Source organism: Numenius arquata, chromosome 10 (assembly GCF_964106895.1).
Source record: "Numenius arquata chromosome 10, bNumArq3.hap1.1, whole genome shotgun sequence".
Lineage (NCBI taxonomy): Eukaryota > Metazoa > Chordata > Aves > Charadriiformes > Scolopacidae > Numenius > Numenius arquata.
In genome coordinates this window covers 14740884-14760007 of record NC_133585.1, presented here as the reverse complement: position 1 = coordinate 14760007, position 19124 = coordinate 14740884, and the positions used below count along the sequence as shown (strand labels likewise).

At 37.1% G+C, this 19124-nt stretch overlaps 1 protein-coding gene across 1 annotated transcript in view; it reads left to right on the top strand.

The window, feature by feature from the left end:
- CCDC6 (coiled-coil domain containing 6) overlaps positions 1–19124 on the top strand; it is a 51642-nt gene that overhangs the window by 22570 nt on the left and 9948 nt on the right. The window contains exons 3-6 of the mRNA XM_074154776.1: positions 8324–8452; positions 13194–13297; positions 14284–14444; positions 17005–17161. Coding sequence (XP_074010877.1) covers positions 8324–8452; positions 13194–13297; positions 14284–14444; positions 17005–17161 — 551 coding nt within the window. The remainder of the gene's footprint in view (positions 1–8323; positions 8453–13193; positions 13298–14283; positions 14445–17004; positions 17162–19124) is intronic.

Here is a 19124-nt window from a genome sequence, read left to right as displayed (position 1 = left end):
AAAAAGCTTTTCACTGAAGTCTCTTCCAGTGAAGGGAGAAATGGTATGTTCAGCAATGTTGTTTAATTGAAAGAGGTATGTAGAAATCATCTACAGAACCGGGTTACCTGGACTGCACTACACATTGTGTAGACCAAAGTAAAGGTTACTTTAAAAGTAAAAGCATAAATTACACTTGATTTGGCTGAAGAGTTTTGAACTCATGTAATGAGTTCACCTTGTACAAAAATTTGTATTACACAAGTTCTGCAGCAACTAAATTGCTGTATCTATTGTTGTGGTTTAACCCCAGCCAGCAGTTAGGACCATGCAGCTGCTTGCGTAATTCGCCCCTTTCCCCCCCTGCTGAAGGGTAGGGAAAAGGAGGAGAAAAGGATGGGAAACTAAAGGGTGGAGGGAGGGAAAGGCAACTTGTGGGTTGAGGTAAAGACAGTTTAATAGAACAATAACAAGAAGGAAAATAACAATAATAATGGTAAAAGAATACACAAGATAAAGTAACTAACACAATACAAGTCACTCTCGCTGCCTGATGAATTGGTTGCCCAGCTCATCCCAAGCAGTGATAGTGCATTCTTGCCCCCTGGCCAGCCCCCGTTTATATATCAAGCATGATGTGTATGGAATATTCCATATTGGAATATGGTATGGAGTATTCCATATTGGCCATTGTTCTGTCTGTGCTCCTTCTCAGCACCTATAGGAAACTGAAAAAAGTCCTTGACTAGTGTAAACATCACTTAGCAACAACTAAACCAATATGCATTATTGACGTTCCTTTCATACCAATCTGAAACACAGCAACCACTAGAAAGAAAATTCTGTGCAGTGTGCACTGGCAGCCCAGAGAGCCAACCGTGTCCTGGGCTGCATCAGGAGAAGTGTGGCCAGCAGGTCTCGCGAGGTGATTCTGCCCCTCTACTCTGCGCTCGTGAGACCCCTCCTGGAGTACTGTGTCCAGCTTTGGAGTCCTCAACACAGAAAGGACATGGACCTGTTGGAACGGGTCCAGCGGAGGGCCACGAGGATGATCAGAGGGATGGAGCACCTCTCCTATGAAGACAGACTGAGAGAGCTGGGGTTGTTCAGCCTGGAGAAGAGAAGGCTCCGGGGAGACCTTATAACAGCCTATCAATACCTGAAGGGAGCCTACAGAAGAGCTGAAGAGGGACTCTTTGTCAGGAAGAGTGGTGACAGGACAAGGGGCAATGGTTTTAAATTGGAAGAGAAGAGATTTAGATTAGATATAAGGAAGAAATTCTTTACAGTGAGGGTGGTGAGGCACTGGAACAGGTTGCCCAGGGAAGTTGTGGATGCCCCATCCCTGGAAGTGTTCAAGGCCAGGCTGGATGGGGCTTTAAGCAACCTGCTCTAGTGAGAGGTGTCCCTGCCCATGGCAGGGGGGTTGGAACTAGATGATCTTTAAGGTCCTTTCCAACTCTAGCCATTCTATGATTCTATGATTCTATGAAAATTAACTCTGTGCCAGCTGAAACCAGGACATCTAGTAATTGTTTAAAATATGCTTAGTCTTTTCCCTGGAATTCAACTGAGAACTGTTAAAGATACATCTTTAAAGCAATCTTAAATTACTAATATTATGCAAAATAGGTTCACACATTACAAAAAGAAATACAAGCTTTTGTGAACCTAAAACTAAATTAATTTTTATTGTTCTCTGCTATGCACTTTCAGAAAGTATCCTTTGGACTGTTGTCCCAAATTAAGGAAAAAGGTAATCATCTACTGTTTCCAAAAAGGCCAAGGGAGTGCCTCATTGTAATGTATGAATTAATGCAAGAGCATTATTCTGTTCATCCACTGGAAAAACTTAAAGGGTGTAAATTCATTCTCACTAGTGAGAGAAGGATTCAGAGAAGCACGTGTATCTGAAACAGAATGCAGGCATAAAACTAGTGAAGTTATTCTCGCCTTTTGTACAGCATCTGGTGAAAATCCTCAGTTTTGAATTCAACAACATCATGTAAATATCCAGCTGTCAGTAGGCAAGCTACAAGTTTCTGCTGAAAGAAAGTAACTACGTAGCCATAACTATAATAGTATGGAGGTAAAATTCTGACCACCGCCAGCTTTTATTAAACAGTATCTCAGCCTACAGCATTACACTTCATTTATGTGGCCTTCCTTTAAGCCTCATTTAGTGTTTGATAAACATGGTCATGTCAACCAGATTTTAAAAGGTGATATTTAAAAATGCACCCGTGTTCCAAGTTTTAGTCCTAAAACTGTAATTTGTCTCAGTATCATTAGGTAGCAGTTTTCGGAAGTAAATAGTCAGATTGGCCTCTATTTAAATATTAACCCAGCTTACTTGAAAAAGAGAACTGTCAACATCCTGTCAGTGTTGGTAGTGGTTGTGCCTGTGAAGGGTGAGTGGCATGGAATATCTTGCTTACAGTTTCACCAGTGCACAGAGCAGAAGATAAGGGATATATAAAAGCTCTAGTGCAAAGCCTATTTTAAGCTCTGTCAGAGGCATCTGCCTGGTCAGCAGGTTTTGTAGTCCGTACATCTGGGTGACTTCTCATACCTTTACAGTGGCTCAAGACTTGCAGTACAGGTGGAGGACTTGTTTATTTGTTTTAAAACAAACAGTTTAATATTAAAACTATTTTTCTATTTGTGTGTATGCTGAATGCAGATCTCATTTCATAGCTTGATTGTGTCTTTGATGTGATAAACTTGCTGTGAAATGTAAAAAATGCATATTAATATATTCTCCTAAACACTAGTAATGTGGTCAGCAGCTTATAAATTAAACAAAGGAAATGGTCCCTTCCCCTAAAGAGCTTACCTGTAGAATTAGGAAACATTTTAATATTACAGTATGTTTCCAGGAAAATAATTTTCTATCTCTATAGTAATCATGGATTTAGTAAGTTGATATTAGAATATTGGTGAGTTGTGGGCAATTTTCTGGAGTAGCAAAGAACATTGACATTGATTTTTGTTTTCTGAGAGCTTACCTATTGTTTGGAAATTACGATTCTTCGATTATGAATCCTGGGAATTATACCCATGTAGACTGCCAGATAAAAAATTCTGAGAAGAGAAACTCCTCATGTTACAGATAAACTCGTTTTGTGGAAAAGAGGGCATTATTAGCAGACATCACGTGGTCAACTTAGTATTTATTAAAATATCTTTTCTAGTTTGGGATACTCTTCCCGTTACACAGGTGTAGTGCTAAATTCCTGACTAATGCTTTTCAGACACAGAAAGTTAAAGTAATTACAATTTACTTTTTTGAATTTCCTGAGATTTGTGAGTGCCAGTACTTAACATTACCTGCTAGAATGTATAAATTCTGTCTTTATATTAGAGGATGCAAGACTGATGAGACAGTTACAAGGCTAATAATGAGTTGATAAATGCCCACTTCCATTTTTGGTATCTTTGCTCTGGAGAGAATTCTAGCTAAATTAGATGCAGACTTTGGATGATGACTTAACCAGAAGTACAGTAGGCTCCCGTGTGGAAGTGTGGTCAGTAATTGGTTGCTCCACTGTTCTCTGCTGTTTGGGGTTAAACCCTTAATCTCTGTGTTTGCCAGGCAACATTGGTCTGACCTAGAACTAGACTTTCAAAATTCATGCTGTCAGACATTGTGCATCAAATGGCTTTCTGCTTTTTTGTATGACTAAAGGGAAAAAAAATGCATATGAATCTGTTTTGTCTAAGACTTCGCTTTTTGGAACAGAGGGAGCAGTGTACTTCTGGTAAACTGCATGTGATTTGTACTCTCTTAATTTTTCAAGTATTTACTAGTCTGTGGTGGTGTCAAAATTACTACCATATTATTCAGTTGAAAGCCACCTAGCAGAGGGACTTTTTTCGTAGTGCCTGTGTGGTTTTTGCTTTGTCAAACCTTTGTTTGTCACAGTTATAGGGGCTTACGCATCACATTCAGAGTGGCATCTGGAATGAGCTTTCAGAATGTTAAAACGTTTTAAATGTGAAAGCTGTCTGCCAGAGCATGAGCTGCAGCGCTCCTCGCTAACAGCCTAACAAGAATTTCCTAGTTCAGCATGATGTGGATTACTGTTCTAAAACAGAATTACATTAGAGTTTTCATTATCGTAAAAAATTAATACTAAAACAGTATTTAAAACATTATTAAAATATATGCCAGACTGATCCTAAACATACACATAACATACATATTCTTGATAAAGTTCATAAAAGCTTTATATACATCCACTATATTTTCCCACGTACTTACTCTAATTATATTTTTGTCTACCTAAGTGTGTGGAAAGTTTGGAACAATATTTTTATAGAGTCCTCGATCCCTAGTCATTATAGAATGGTAGTAATATTTTGCAGAGTATCATTAGGTATGGTTTGATGCAGGATGTGTTGTTGTAGCTGTGGACGTGGACTTGTTGAGTTACTACTTTAAATTTCAAAACAGTAAAAATTTGTGAAACAAGGCTGCTTTTGTGAAACAAGGCTGCTCAAAAGAGTAATTATTTTTTAATATTGTTTGAACTTTAAAAGTCATTCTTTAAATTGTGCAACAGTCCTTTTCAAAATCAAATGCAGATTATTTTTTTTGCAATACCCTTATATTTTTGGAAGTGCAGATTGGTCTGAGTATCTGTCCTTGAAAGTAAAATGTTACGACATACCAAGATAATAGCATAATGTGTAGTCAGGCAGATTAAGTGATTGGGAGGCTATACAGAACTGTTTCTCATGCAAATCTGATTCTTGACAATTCATTCAAAAATTATAAGTCTGTAAACATAAGCTATTACACTTCCTGCTCTCCAAAATCGATGCGTCAGCTCAAGGATGCAAATGTGATTGTGCAGAATAAACAGAGTCAGCTCATCTATCATTTATTTGATGAACATCTGGGCATAGAGAGGAGGCAAACTGCTGATACAAATTTGTTAATAAATAGGACTTTCAGGATGCATCAAACAAGGAATTTGGACAACTTTTGAGGGCTGGAGTACTAAAAATAGACTGTTCAGTACCATGTGCAGGGTCATAGTCTGGGGGAGAAATGAGGGTTGTTTTTTTAAGGGGGAGCTTCATCCATTAGCTCCATTATTTCATAGAAACACTTTCCGCTGTCCCAGAATAAGCCAGTGCAATAAGGAGGTAAGGTCAATGCGGTCCTACATTGTATCAGGAATCTTATCTTGTAGAGAGAGAAGGATATTACTGTAGTTATATAGGCCTTACCTGAACTAACGCATGCACTCTTTCCGCTGCTAAGTTTTGTATTTGATAGCCCTGTTCTCACTTTAAAATATTCCCTGTCTTTCTTGCACCAAACCCATCTCCAATCTTATGTAGCTGAAAATTCCCCCAGTATCTCTCCTACGGTTTTCACATGCAATTCAAGGTCTATAAGACATCATCATCAAGGTGACATGTTCTAATATATTTTTTCCTTCTCTTTAGCTGGCAGTCATAGGTGTATCTGTAAACAGTTGTTACGATAATTGCATATAGTTAAAATCAGTTTGAAAATACTCTCTCACTTTACTAAATAAAATAAACATTACCCACCACTGTTTTACCATAACTTACCATAACTGGATAATTTCTCATTGTTAGCAATTCTGTTTTTCGGCGTTAGGGTTTCAGCATTAACTGGGTTTTGTTTGTTTTGGTTTGTTTTTGTGATCAAAGCCAATAAAAGGGAAAAACTATTTTACCCAATTGTCAGTGACAGACACCATTAGTATGTATTTTGGGGTGCGTTATTAGTGTTTTTCTCCCACTTTGAATAATGAAGCTGAAAGGATGAAGGGGAGTAGCACAATAAAGTATGTTCATCAGGATGTCTGAGAGGGCTTTCATTTTATAATTCCTTTTAGCACTTGTGGAGAAAATGTTTGCGGGTTTCTTTTTATTCCCAGTCACTTTGATTTCTGGTGTATTTATGTTAAATTCAGAATGGAAGATATTCCTGTAATAAAATCTCTTCTGGCTTCACTTACTGGCTTTCTGATCAGCTGGAATGGTCCTTTGGCTGCAGTATGTTCACACTCCCTAGGTAGGGTTTAGTAGATCCTACACAGCAGTTACAGATCTAACGAGTAAGCCTCATCAGTTCCCGTGTGATGGAAATTCCAGCAACCTTTAAAAGGAACGATTTGACAAACAAGATTGGGCTGTTGCAGCTCAATTTGCTTTAAATAATACAGTTGTTGCATCTGCATGAAGCACACAAGGGCAAGAAACAATATTTGTTGTCAAGTTGGTTTGAGGTGCTTTCGTACAACTGTATGATCTGCCTGACTCGCTGGGCTGTCTGCAAATGCCACCAGTCCCCAGCCACACGCTTTCTGTTAGCAGCGTCTGGCTTTAGGCTGAGTAAGAGGTTCTGGCTATGTGCCTTCTCACACGGTTTAATTCGCTAACTAAATAGAAGCTGATTACAGCAACTGGCTGTAATTTTTAGTTAGGTGAAAAAAAGCATCTAGCTTTTTCAATGAAGCAAAATGAAGATTGATGTACCTTGAGCTAGGTGGTAATCTGTGTGCTGTCTGCTCCTTGAGCTCTTTGGCTGTCTTCAGTCTTAAACTGTAGCTGTTCCGTAGGGGTGGGGAAGGGCTGGAGAGGGGCTTACAGCGTTGTAAGAATAAATAATGTCCTTTTCATATTAAACCTGGTTTTTTGCAACCAACCTTAACTCCGGTACTGAAGTGAGAAACTTCTTATTTTTGATTATCAAACAACACAAACAGTTTTTTGATTTGAAGTGTGAATATAATTTTTTTTTCTTATGAAAATCTCACTTAGCAACCCTGAGAAGAAATGAAATGGTTTTATTTCCAACTAGACAGTTTTAAGGAAATTTCCTAACCGTTTGGTCAAGAGCTGCCATGATGGTCTCAGTGATTACCATGTAGGAGTCTAGGTGGCTTCCTCAAGTGCATGGGAATTTCCATGAGCATCAGGGGTTTTAGAAGATATACTGTAATTTACTAAGTATGAGGAATAAATCTGATTTATTTTTTAATTACTATCCTGTTGTTTATTTTAATTTGTGAAAAATAAAATCTCAAAATTAATAAGCCCTGAAAACACAGTTAAATGGCAAACTTCTCCCTTGTGTGTATTACCAAGTAGTCACTGCCTGCCTCGTACTCTCTCCACACAAGCCTTTCTGCTCTGAACTCTCTGCCAGGCTGCATTTCACAGACCATTTTGTCTCTAAGTAGCAGCAAAAGGAACAAAATTAATGAATTAGCAATTTCAGCTTGTTTAAAAATCAAAGTATATTTCTTCATTGTGAATATCCAGCAATCTCAACTTGTGTTCATGACTGTGAAGTGTGTCTCTGTTTCCTCAGATTTTCCTCACACGTTTAAACACTGTGATCTTATGTATTGTTACGTGATAGCCAGAAGAACCAGAGTAGAAAATAAGCAGGTGGAAAAAAGTGCCTGTCATTTTCAGTGGAGGGCCAGAGCACGATGTAATTACACCATTGTCTTTTGGTGACATTTGCTTTTCCTAAGTCAAATTCATGTGTTCGTACCATGGTGCCAGTCACACAGTTTTATCCATAGGAAGACTTGGATCCCTGTCTCAGAGCAATTTTACTTCAATGTTAAAAGTGACTCTACTCCAAGCCGTAATTTGTATTAAAATGTGTGTGTGGGGGGAGTGTTTCCATCTGCTTGAGAGCTTTGAGAGTACTGATGTTTTTCATTGAAAATACTAACTGGAAAAAAATTTCCCTTAAGTGTTAGGAAAATCTTAGTTTTAGGAAAATTAGTTTGAAATAACCAGTGTTTTTATGTCATCAAAATCTTTTGATTCCTGATAGCGCAGGAATAGAAATTAGATTATTATTTTTTTTACTATCTTGTTGCACAGCAATTTCAGTAATCTAACTTCAGTCACAATTTTAAGCTTCCAGCTGCCTGGGAGAAGGAAGTACTAAGACCTTCATTTTATGCTTTGGGTGCTCTTGAGATGATGCATTGAGATTAAAATTAATGCTTTTGTGAACATTATGATAGATTTCTGACTTCTGAAATGTCTAATTATTTTATATGCTATATATAATGTATCTATTTTGATTTGACTTTATTAAATATTTGGAAATGTATTTTACTTCCATCTGGTTTGCAAATGGAACACAGTTTAAAATGTTGCTTTTTGAAGGGCTGTTGGGTGGGTTGTGCATTTTGAAGTCTTTTGAGAAGAATTATCAGTAGAGAACTTAGTGTGCAGTAAGAATAAAAGTGTAAATAAAAGTATAAAAGGTGTGTAATGTTTCATGCTTTTATTTGTGTGTTTAAAATACTTCTGTGTCTTAAATCTCTAGCTGCAGCATGAGAAAGCTGAACTGGAGCAGCATTTAGAGCAGGAACAGGAATTTCAAGTGAACAAACTAATGAAGAAGATTAAAAAACTGGAAAATGATACAATTTCGAAGCAGCTCACCCTGGAGCAGGTAACTCTTTACTTTCAGAATGATATGACTGTAAAACAAGAGATTCTGAAAAAAAACCCAAACTTGTTTTGTATTAGATTTGACTTAATTTTTTAAGTATGTGAGAAACTGGGCAATATCAAGAATATAGAAAAGCCAGTTTGACTTTCAAAGCAATAAATCATTAACATAATTTATTATGAGAAACTGTGATTTTTTTTTTTCGTGGCCTTTATAACTTTTATTAGCTTTACTATAGGCCTTCATGTCTGCTGGACAGCTGTGAGTTTTGCAAACAGAACTTCTTTGTGAGTAACGCTTCTTGTTGCTGTTAGTAAGAAAGACTGTCACTTCTGAGAGCAGTTAAGCACAACAGTAAACGAATGTATGTGGTCCAGTTGTGCTCCAGGTCACCTTTTTTTGTGGCAGCTTGGGTAGCACAGGACTCAGAACTGTGAGACGTCAGCTCTGTGTATACTTAAAAAGATTTGAGATTTGACTACATCCAGCTCCATTTCTCCCTAGACAGTTACGAAGATTGCAGAGATAAAACACCACTTGTTTTGGTCATGTTTCCACCGCTCTTGACATTGGGACTGCTCTTGTGTCCAAGTTTAGGCATGTGCATCAAAGCATCTCAGTGGCGTTAGCAGGAGCCCTATTGACTTAAAAGGCAAACTGATGAAACATACAGGCTTGTTAAAGAACTTCAGTTTTTCTTGCTTGTGGAAGTCCAAAAATTTGGGTGGTGTAAATATAGTACATTACTTCTGTGAATTTTTTTCTCTCCTCATCAGATGTGGGACTTTTTTGTTCCTGGTAGTCTGAATTTCTACCTGTTTTGTATGACTCTCTTGTTTCTGTTGACATTGTGGATAAATTAATTAATGGCTATCTTAATGATGAAATGGGATTTCTTGATTCTTATGCTAGCATTATTTATGGAGACATCTATGGAACAAATTGAAAAATAGAAAGGTAGGAAGACGTAGCTGCCAGCAAATCCTTAACCAGCATGGAAGTTAACATGAGATTGAAATAACTCTCTTAGCCACAAGGTGGTGGTAGCGGCCACTTAATCAAAATGCGAAGTAAGCGTACATAATAAGCTGGTTGAGTCTTTGAAATGTTAGCATGAGCCACAGCTGAAATCTTAATTTATTTTCGTATCATTGTTCTGGGCAGACTGACTTGTAAAATCATAATATTTGAAACTTGTTGCTACATTTGAATATCAGTGATAGCTAGTTCAAAAAGCAAGAATGCTCCAAGGTCTTTCTCTCAAATATCTGACCTTGAAAACTTACTTTGTTCATGAAGATGTTAAATTTAGCTGTCAGAATTCCATGCATATTTGTATGTAATGCAATGTATACATTTGTTTCCTCTTGCAGTAAGATATAGTAAATCTCAAGTTACTTTGAACTTCAGCATGCTTTTTTCTCTTACACAAATGTAAAAAAATAAAAAAGGGTTATTGTGCAAATTAACCAGCTGAATCAACCCCCGTTGTGGCATGTGCTGTACCTAGCAAGAAGCAACCAAAAGTTGTGAGCAGAGCAATGTTGTCTCTATTGTACACATAGGGAATTAAGGAAAAGAGATTGCCACAACGCTTCAACATAACCTTTGGGGGACCTATTAAACAAGGCTTGGAAGGAGTACTTCGGCAATGCTGTAATCAGTGACCAGATAGTTACAACATATTTTCACTACACTATTATTTTTAAAATATGGAACACGAATTCTCTATGCTTTGTGTCCTTCCTCCTGTTGCTTTCTCTCATCTGAGCTGCTTGTGCCATGGGTGATTGGTAGGTAGCCAAATTGTAGTAGTGATGGTTGCATAGAATGTTACTTCTAAATAAAAAATTAAGTAGGATCTTAGGGTTCAAATGTGACCTGACTTAATTTCCTAAAGTCAGCTTGAAGTGGCAGAACATTCTTCTCTGAAGGCTAATGGTGAAGAAACTTGCAACACGTCACTATTTCATTAACTGAATGTCTGAGTTAAAATGAGCAATAATGTTCTGTGTTATAGTTCAGTGGTTTGACAGGAAATAGCTCTCAGTTTTGTCTTACAGAGGCCAGTTTGTGTAGTCTTGCTGCTACTGCAGTTAGGGGATGAGAAATAAGAACCAAACTTCTAATAATCATCTCCTACGTCTGCTTTTTTGAAAGGAGAAGAACGTGAAATGTGTAACATCATAGAATCATAGAATGGTTTGAGTTGGAAGGGACCTTAAAGATCATGGAGTTCCAACCTCCCTGCCATGAGCAGGGACACCTCCCACTAGACCAGGTTATTCAAAGCCAGCCTGGTCTTGAATGCTTCCACAGATGGAGCATCCACAGCTTCCCTGGGCAACCTGTTCCAGTGTCTCACCATCCTCACAGTAAAGAATTTCTTTCTAATATCTTCTCTAAATCTACCTTCTTTCAGTTTAAACCATTACCCCTTGTCCTATCACTCCACTCCCTGATCAGGAGTCCCTCCCTGTCTCTCCTGTAGGCCCCCTTTAGGTACTGGAAGGCTGCTACAAGGTCTCCCTGGAGCCTTCTCTTCTCCAGGCTGAACAACCCCAACTCTGTCAGCCTGTCTTCATAGGGGAGGTGCTACAGCCCTCTGATCATCTTTGTGGCCTTCCGCTGGACTTGTTCCAACAGGTCCATGTCCTTCCTGTGCTGAGAACTCCAGGTGGGGTCTCACAAGAGTGGAATAGAGGGATACAATGACCTTCCTCATCCTGCTGGCCATGCTTCTTTTGATGCAGTCCAGGATGCGGTTGGCTTTATGGGCTGTGAGCTCACATTACCAGGTTGTGTTGAGCTTCTCCCCAACCAAAACCCCCAAGTCCTCCTCCTCAGGGCTGTCCTCAATCCGTTCTCCACGCAGCCTATATTTGGGCTTGGGATTGCCTGACCCACCTGCAGTACCTTGCACTTGGCCTTGTTGACAGTGGGATTGAGTGCACCCTCAACAAGTTTGCTGATGACACCACACTGTGTGGTGCAGTCGACACACTGGAGGGAAGGCATGGCACCCAGAGGGACCTGGACAGGCTTGAGAGGTGGGCCCATGCAAACTTCGTGAAGTTTAGCCAGGCCAAGTGCAAGGACCTGCACCTGGGTCATGGCAATCCCAAGCACATATACAGGCTTATGCACCAACACTGTAACCCCTTTGCAGAAGGCCACCAAATTTGTCAGACATGATTTGCCTTTAGTGAAGTCATGTTGGCTCCCATGTTTCTTCTGGAAAGATAGTCTTGGAGATCAGCAAAGAATTAAAACTACAAAGGGGGAGGGGCAGATGAAAAGCAGAGAAGTGAAATTTGGGATAGTGGCCTGAGGCAGAGATCATATTCCACTTTCATTGATTTGGAAGATCTCCAGTTTAGGAGGGAACAGTTGTGCTTTTTAGTAAGTTGACAAGGAGACTGAAGAAGCAGCAATGCAGAAATACAGAGACAATGGGTATTTTAGCTGCATTTGAAGTTAAAGTAAGTGTATGCGTGAGAGAGAAGAAACACAGCTGGATGGTTAGGGAGTTTTAAAGGGATTTTTTCCCTTTCTTTGAAGGGAAGATTAAGGTCCAAAAAAGCAAGTAATACTTCCTCATTTCCCTGTTGTGATGGTAAAAATTAAATTATGTTTGATTGAAATGTAACTTTGAACCCATGTAGATGACACTAGTGTTGACAGAGCTGCTGTTTTGGTCTTGAGGTATAATCCCATTCTGTTTATTTTAGTTCAGAATAGTATGTTCCTAACAAATTCATTGACTAGAGTAGACTAAATTGCAAAGTACACCTGAAACTACCAAGTAAGAAACAAATTTCACTGCTCTGGTCAGGATGCTGCAGTAGCTTCTCCTGTAGGTTCAGTTCGAGGTGTTAATCCTCAAAACTTTAATATCCTGACACTGGGAGGAACTGGGACAACATTCAAGATCAGGAAAGGAAGATACTTGTTTCTAATGTGTTTTCATATTTCTGGAAATGTGGAGTTTCAGATCTTTTCTTTGGTGTTTCATCAAAGCATGTCTGTCAGCCTTCAGGCACAACAATACTAGTAATCAATTTCTTCAGGTGTGGTTCTACATTATATTGACTTTTATTAGCTTATAGGAGAATCAAAAATGTTTGTTCACACAGTAAGTGAATGAGAATAATGTCATTAAGCATTTACTTCTATAAAGTCTTTGCTAAAATGGAAATTAATTTGTTTCTGCTAGTAAGGGTTGATACAGTGACACTTAAGACAGTTCATGTAATTTTTTCTTTACTGTTTTTGTTATGTCACTCCTTTATCTAACACAAGACAAACATGGCTTCTCTTCCATTTCTGGCTTACTTAACTGATTCTTCCACTAAAACAGTCTAAAATTTTTGAAAAGAACAGATGTTGGTGTGGTGGACTGTAAATTCAGTTTGAACTTCAGAGATGCGTAGAGTAGGCTTGTCTTTGAATAGGCTTGTCCTATCATCAGTGACAGCGTGTCCAGGTTTCAAGCTCCTCCTCATTGGCCAGAGACAACAAGTTCTGTGAGCAAAAATTTCTGTTAAGGAGATGACAACTGTGCAACTCCTGAATCTCTTGATTTTTCACAGTTTCTGTGACCTCATTTTTGTCTCTTCAACTTCTTGCTGTCATAGAGCATCATGTAAAATGGTGTTATTATAGTAATGAACTTTCCTAATGACAGTTCCTTGCAAAAAATATATTTCCGTCATTTTCATTGATTGATTTTCCTCTCCAGCTAAGACGTGAGAAGATCGACCTTGAAAATACTTTGGAACAAGAACAAGAAGCGCTAGTGAATCGTCTCTGGAAGAGGATGGATAAGCTTGAAGCAGAAAAACGGTTTGTCTTGCCACTGTGGGAGAGATACCATTTAATACATAATGTTCTGGATTAATATGTTAATCTCTGTCCCATAAGAGTTGTTTAATCTATGAAAACCTGGAAGTTAAAGAAGTTGTAAAGCTCCTTGATTGCTTAAAGTAGATGAAACTAAGTTGGATAAGAAATGACCTGGGAAAGCTTGAAGGAATTTGCTGAATTTTTTTAGCTGCTGATAGACTGTTCTTAAAGCTTCTGGCTTGGGCTCAGCTTTATATTCATGGCCCAGAGAAAGTAACGTGGTATTTCACTGTTAACTCCAAAAATCATCATTTAGAACATTTAATATCTACCGTATGCTTATTTCATTATAAGAGAAATTCATTACTCCTGAGTTTACAGTTATTTGTGGTATTTGAAACCTTGACTGTATGGAATACCTGTCTGTTTGGAGATTTAAAAAAACAAAAAGACTATTGTTTGAGACTATTTGACTATGCTACAGAAAATGTCTATGAAGTTTTCTCTTCTGGTAATGATGAAATGCAGAAAAGCTTGTGTTTCACCATAGACATGCTTTACTCATCTTTTCATCTTGAAATATGTGTTCTTCTTCTAAGAACATAAATGTAAAAACTCATAAGAGATTAAATGAATTTGCTTAGAAATGATTTTGTGAAATAAGTAGCGTTTGAGTATAAAACTGAAATAACTATATGTAGTCCAGAATTTGTTTTTCCTGAACTGTATGCAGAAATATTTGGGGGTGTCGATGTCTGAATATTTTAGAAAATTCACCTGTACTTGGGCAACAAATTTTACTATTTTTTATTTTAAGTTAAAAAAAAAAAGGCATTGTAAGTCCTCCCAAAATTCTCTCACCAAAACCAGTAGTTAAAATAAATCCTATATACCTGTCAGAATCCTGGCAGTAGCTTTCTGGGGGAGATAAGGGGTTTTCATTGTCATTTGAATTGAAGGTAAAGTTTGAACTATTTTTCATACAGAATTTTGCAGGAAAAATTAGACCAGCCAGTATCTGCTCCACCATCACCCAGAGACATATCAATGGAGATAGATTCTCCAGAAAATATGATGAGACATATCAGATTTTTAAAGAATGAAGTGGAGAGGTTAAAGAAACAACTGAGGGCTGCACAGTTACAGCGTGAGTAAACAACTTGTTTTAAATCTTTTTAAGTTTGTGTAATGTAACTTTTTTATATATACTTTCATGAGTTTGAATTTAAGGTAGAAGTGAAAAAAAATAGGGCAGGTTTGGGTTAAAACATTTTCATAATTGCAGAATTAGTGCTTAGGGATGTATTTATACTGCAGTTTGGGGTTTTCTAGTTTCACTAGAAGGATAACTGGACGAATCAACAAATATTTCTTGAATATTTTGGGCCAGAAAAAAATGTTTCTATCTTTTTTCTTTTTTTCTGAGACATAGAAGTATTTCAACATACAGATTTTTCAAAACATATTTATGGCCTACTTTGTAAGAGTCTTGTTATAAATTAAGAATTACTCAAAAGAATTCTCAGCTAGCAAAATAAAGTTCAGTTTATGTTAGAATTTCACTTGTTAATGGTTACAACTCCTTTTAAATAATTTTTTGTAGCTGTGTTAGCCTAATTTTTCAGGCAGCTATTTAACTTCACAATATAGCAGAACAAGTAATCTTATTTTGTTCTTACCTATCTAAGATTGCTTTAAAGGTGGACAGAACAAATAGTTGGGTCGAAGTCCTTGTGTTTCTGTTGTGAGAAGTGTCACGGTCACTTGCCCAGAAGCGGAAAGCCTGCTTTTTGCCCTGCCTTTCAAGAGCAGAGGCTGTGGCTCTGAGGACATGGCCTTAGCTGGCAGGAAGGTTGCTTGCACCTTCCTGTGATCTTCACAGTGCCAATCCTTCATTCCTTCATGCTACATCTAAAACTTCTATCCACATGTCATCAGTTCTGCCTAGTTCCTAGTCAGTTGCGTTATATTTCAATTGATAGGTAAGTAGATACCTAACCATATAGACAGAAAAAATTTGGGTGAGTGGGAAACGGGCAATATTCTTCCCCTGTAGCGTGCTGGTCTTGACAGGCTAACTGGAGTATTTCAACCCCTGTTTAGAGAAATAGTTTGCCAGAGGCAGTGGCCTTCCTTGAAGACAGAATGATGGGAGGGTGCTCTTTCGTAGGGGCCTTGTGCGCAAGTGTGTGGTATTAATAATTTGTGTCAGTTAAAACAAGATAAGGACTGCTGCTCTGTACTTGCCAGTTCTGCGCTGCAGCCTTCATGTACTGAACTTCAGAACGAGGGCAAGGCCTTAGATTTAAAGTACTCTTTGTACAAATCTCACCTAATTAAGTTCATTTCAAGTATTCTATATTATTTTTAAATGGTTTGGTTTTGAATTTTTGGGATTTAGAATAAACATTTAGAAGCATTTAAAGTCAAATTCTCATTGAAAATAAGATCTGGGTTTAAAAGTACTCTTTCCCTTTGTGAATGCTTTAAACAGAGCTGCAATCTGAATAGCAATACTGATAGAAATGGTGGATGCGCTAGCCTGCAAGCAGAAGGTGAAACTCAAATGTAGTTTTCAGTTTGTTGTTCGCAATGTGTGGTCGTTAGAGAACCTCCGGTATTATTCATAAATATTTAAAAAAATCTGTATGCTGAATTCTGGTATTAGTATTACATTTTGTATTCCTGAAGCACTTACTTCTAGTCTAGGAACTGTTTTGGTATAGCGGCAGTTGTAAATAAGAGATACTGTTACATTTAGAAGTGGTATTTCCACAGAAGAGACATAAATCACATATTGTTGATCGTTTGGGAACAGTCCTCTAAAACAGGAATATTCTTTTGATTGAAGGGTGCTGCATAACAAAGTGATCACAAAGCATGATGAACCATAATATTTTTTTTTAATATCAAGGAATTAACTGTAAACTTGATCAAATATTGGAAAACCTTGCAAAATGCATTGTGTCATAAGTCTTCATCATGTGTTCTATTTCATTTAAATAATCTGTCAAAATGCTTCGTAGCTTTCTGTAGCTTGATTTTATCCCTTTAAATAGCTTGTGATACCAGACCATTTAAGTGATGTTTGCTCAACTTGTTTAGAATTACAAACTCAAATTGCCCTTTGATGTAGAGCAAACCACTTGTTGGCTTTTGGTATCAGTACCTGTTTTGCTGGCCAGTCTCTATGACAAAATGTGTAATTGCAAGAATGCCATAAAGTACATCTAAGGTAGCATTTTAATACGAGTTTGAGTGTTTGGGGTTTCGGAACTTTTGTGCTTTCCTCCTTTGAAATGGAAATATACCTTTAAAATAATTTCTTCTGTGTGTTGCAATAAAATCTTTGTAAATGTAAAATAGCATTATTTAATGGAGCAGGATTAATTGTATTTCTTCTTTATGGTTTTGATTTTATTTTCTTCATTACTTTTTCCTTTCTTTTCAAATTTATTTAAGTAAATACTTAAACCTTTTTTTGCTTTTTACCTTTTATTCCCAAAATTGCTGTCAACTTATTTTGGTAGCTACTATTCTGAATTAGGCTTTGAACTAATGAATTAGAGATGAGAATTTTGAGTGATCCACCCTGAGCATTTTGTACACCCTCATTCTTGAAGTACTGAAGAAAAATTTGGCATAACATATTTGCTTCTCTGTGAAATTGAATTTTAATCAAATTTTAACAAAATTCTGAATTTCAGATTCAGAGAAGATGGCACAATATTTAGAAGAGGAGCGACATATGAGAGAAGAAAACTTGAGACTTCAAAGAAAATTACAGAGGGAAATGGAACGTAGGGAAGCACTCTGCAGGCAACTGTCGGAAAGTGAATCCAGCTTAGAAATGGATGATGAAAGGTTAGTATTTTCTAGCCATCCAGATACGTTGGCATTGAGCTTATTAGTCAGTACTCATATTTCTTTTGGAATATTATCAAATAAGTATTTATAGAAATAACCTTTATATGGATTTAATATAAGTATCAAATTTCAGCATGGTCCAGGAATATCTTCAGTAGAATTGTATCACACTTGTGTAGAAATTGCATTAGTTTTAACAGTGAGAAAGAAATATTTGTGTCTGAAGATTGTTTAGGGTTTTGATAATGTATATTGAAATAAGTATACCTGTGGACTTGAGCTTCATGATAATTCGTATCTTTGTTTTGCCCCAACTTGGTAACTGCAAGGAATTCTGTGACGTAGGAACAACATCCTTACTTGGGGCTAATTTGTCCTTTGCAGAAAATAAACTGTGTTCAGCCAAGTACTAAAGGATACTGTGTAAAGCCTTAGAGAGAGGAAGCGTTTCCAGAACTGTTGGGTTGTTCTCGATGTCCAAACTGTAACATCCTTGATAATTTTTTTTTCTCTACTGCAAGCTGCATTGCTTGCACTGACCTTACGGATAGTCTTGAGTTTTTCATGGTTTTATATGACGCCTTTTAGTGGTTTTTTTCATGTCATAGTCATATGACAGTGTTATATCTTGAAAGAGTTCAAGTACACTTTGAATAAAACATTCTTAATTCTTATCAAATGCTCATTATTTTGTTTTACATTATTTTGGATTTATAGTGGTCCTTTAAAAAAATTTTAAAAGTTACCCTGTGCTGTGTATTCTTCTGATACTGAGGTATTTCTTCTTGGGTCATACGTATATATGTTATAAGCCATGATTTCCCAGAAACAATAAAAATATTTTGTTTCAAGGAGCACCCTTAAAGTTCAAGGTAGTGTTTTCATTTTAATGAAATACTAGACTACTGACATATTACCAGTAGCATCTGGTAATCAGATGTAGTGAATTCTATATAAATGAAATTGTTAGAAACACAGGATTCTGGTGTTTCAATCTACTTTTATTAGTCTAATCTTTTCTTCCAATATTTACATTGTAATGGAAATACAGTAAAAATCTAAATCTATGTGAATTACCAGTATTAATAAAAAATGTAGAGTATCCTAATTTTTATGTTAACCAGTCGTAGGTAGTGGTAATCAATAAAATGCAGGAAAATTGGATTAACTATTCTGTACTTCTAATAAATTTCATTGTCATGTTGATTTTCTTGGTGCTATGAAGGAATAACAGAATCGCTCCAAAACAGATAGTTGCAGTGTAAATAATACAAAGTAAAGGGAAGGATGAAGCAGGTATTAAGAGTGGTTAGTCTTAGGAGAACTGTGTAAATAAAATAATTGTGGAACTACATGCAGCAATGATTTTAAAATGTAAATTTTTGTCAGCTTCCATTGTCTTCCTAAAAATGATGGTGGTAATGGATCAGATATCCTTTTTTTTTTTTTCCCAGTTGCATTCTGTTAGCTGATGATACTTATTTTTTTGTAGATGGGGGTAGATGAAGATGCTTTACTGAATGCAAAATATGCAGCTCTCCCAAAACTTCTTCCTCCTGACTAGCAATAGCTTTGTCTTCTCAATCCTCCATCTTATTCTCTGGAGTAGTAGGGAAATATGTGAAAGAAGGAAGCATGCTAACGGTGTGCTGCTGTTCCACATCACCTGATCCGGGTAATAGGATGACTTACAGAAAATTGTCGTTGTGTAGAATACATTAATATTAAATCACAATGACCACTGCCCTGCTCTAATACATGTACTGTCTGCATTACAAGTTACTCTTGTGTTCCAGAGGTAACCTAGTCAGTTCAATTTTGCTAACCTTGCCACTGGTAGCTCTTTAGAAAACTTACATTTAATAAAACTTTAATTTGCCAGTTTGTTAATTTTCTGTTGCTCTCTATTGTAGCTACTTTTATTACAGGATCTACCCAAATTTAAACCAACTTTGGGATC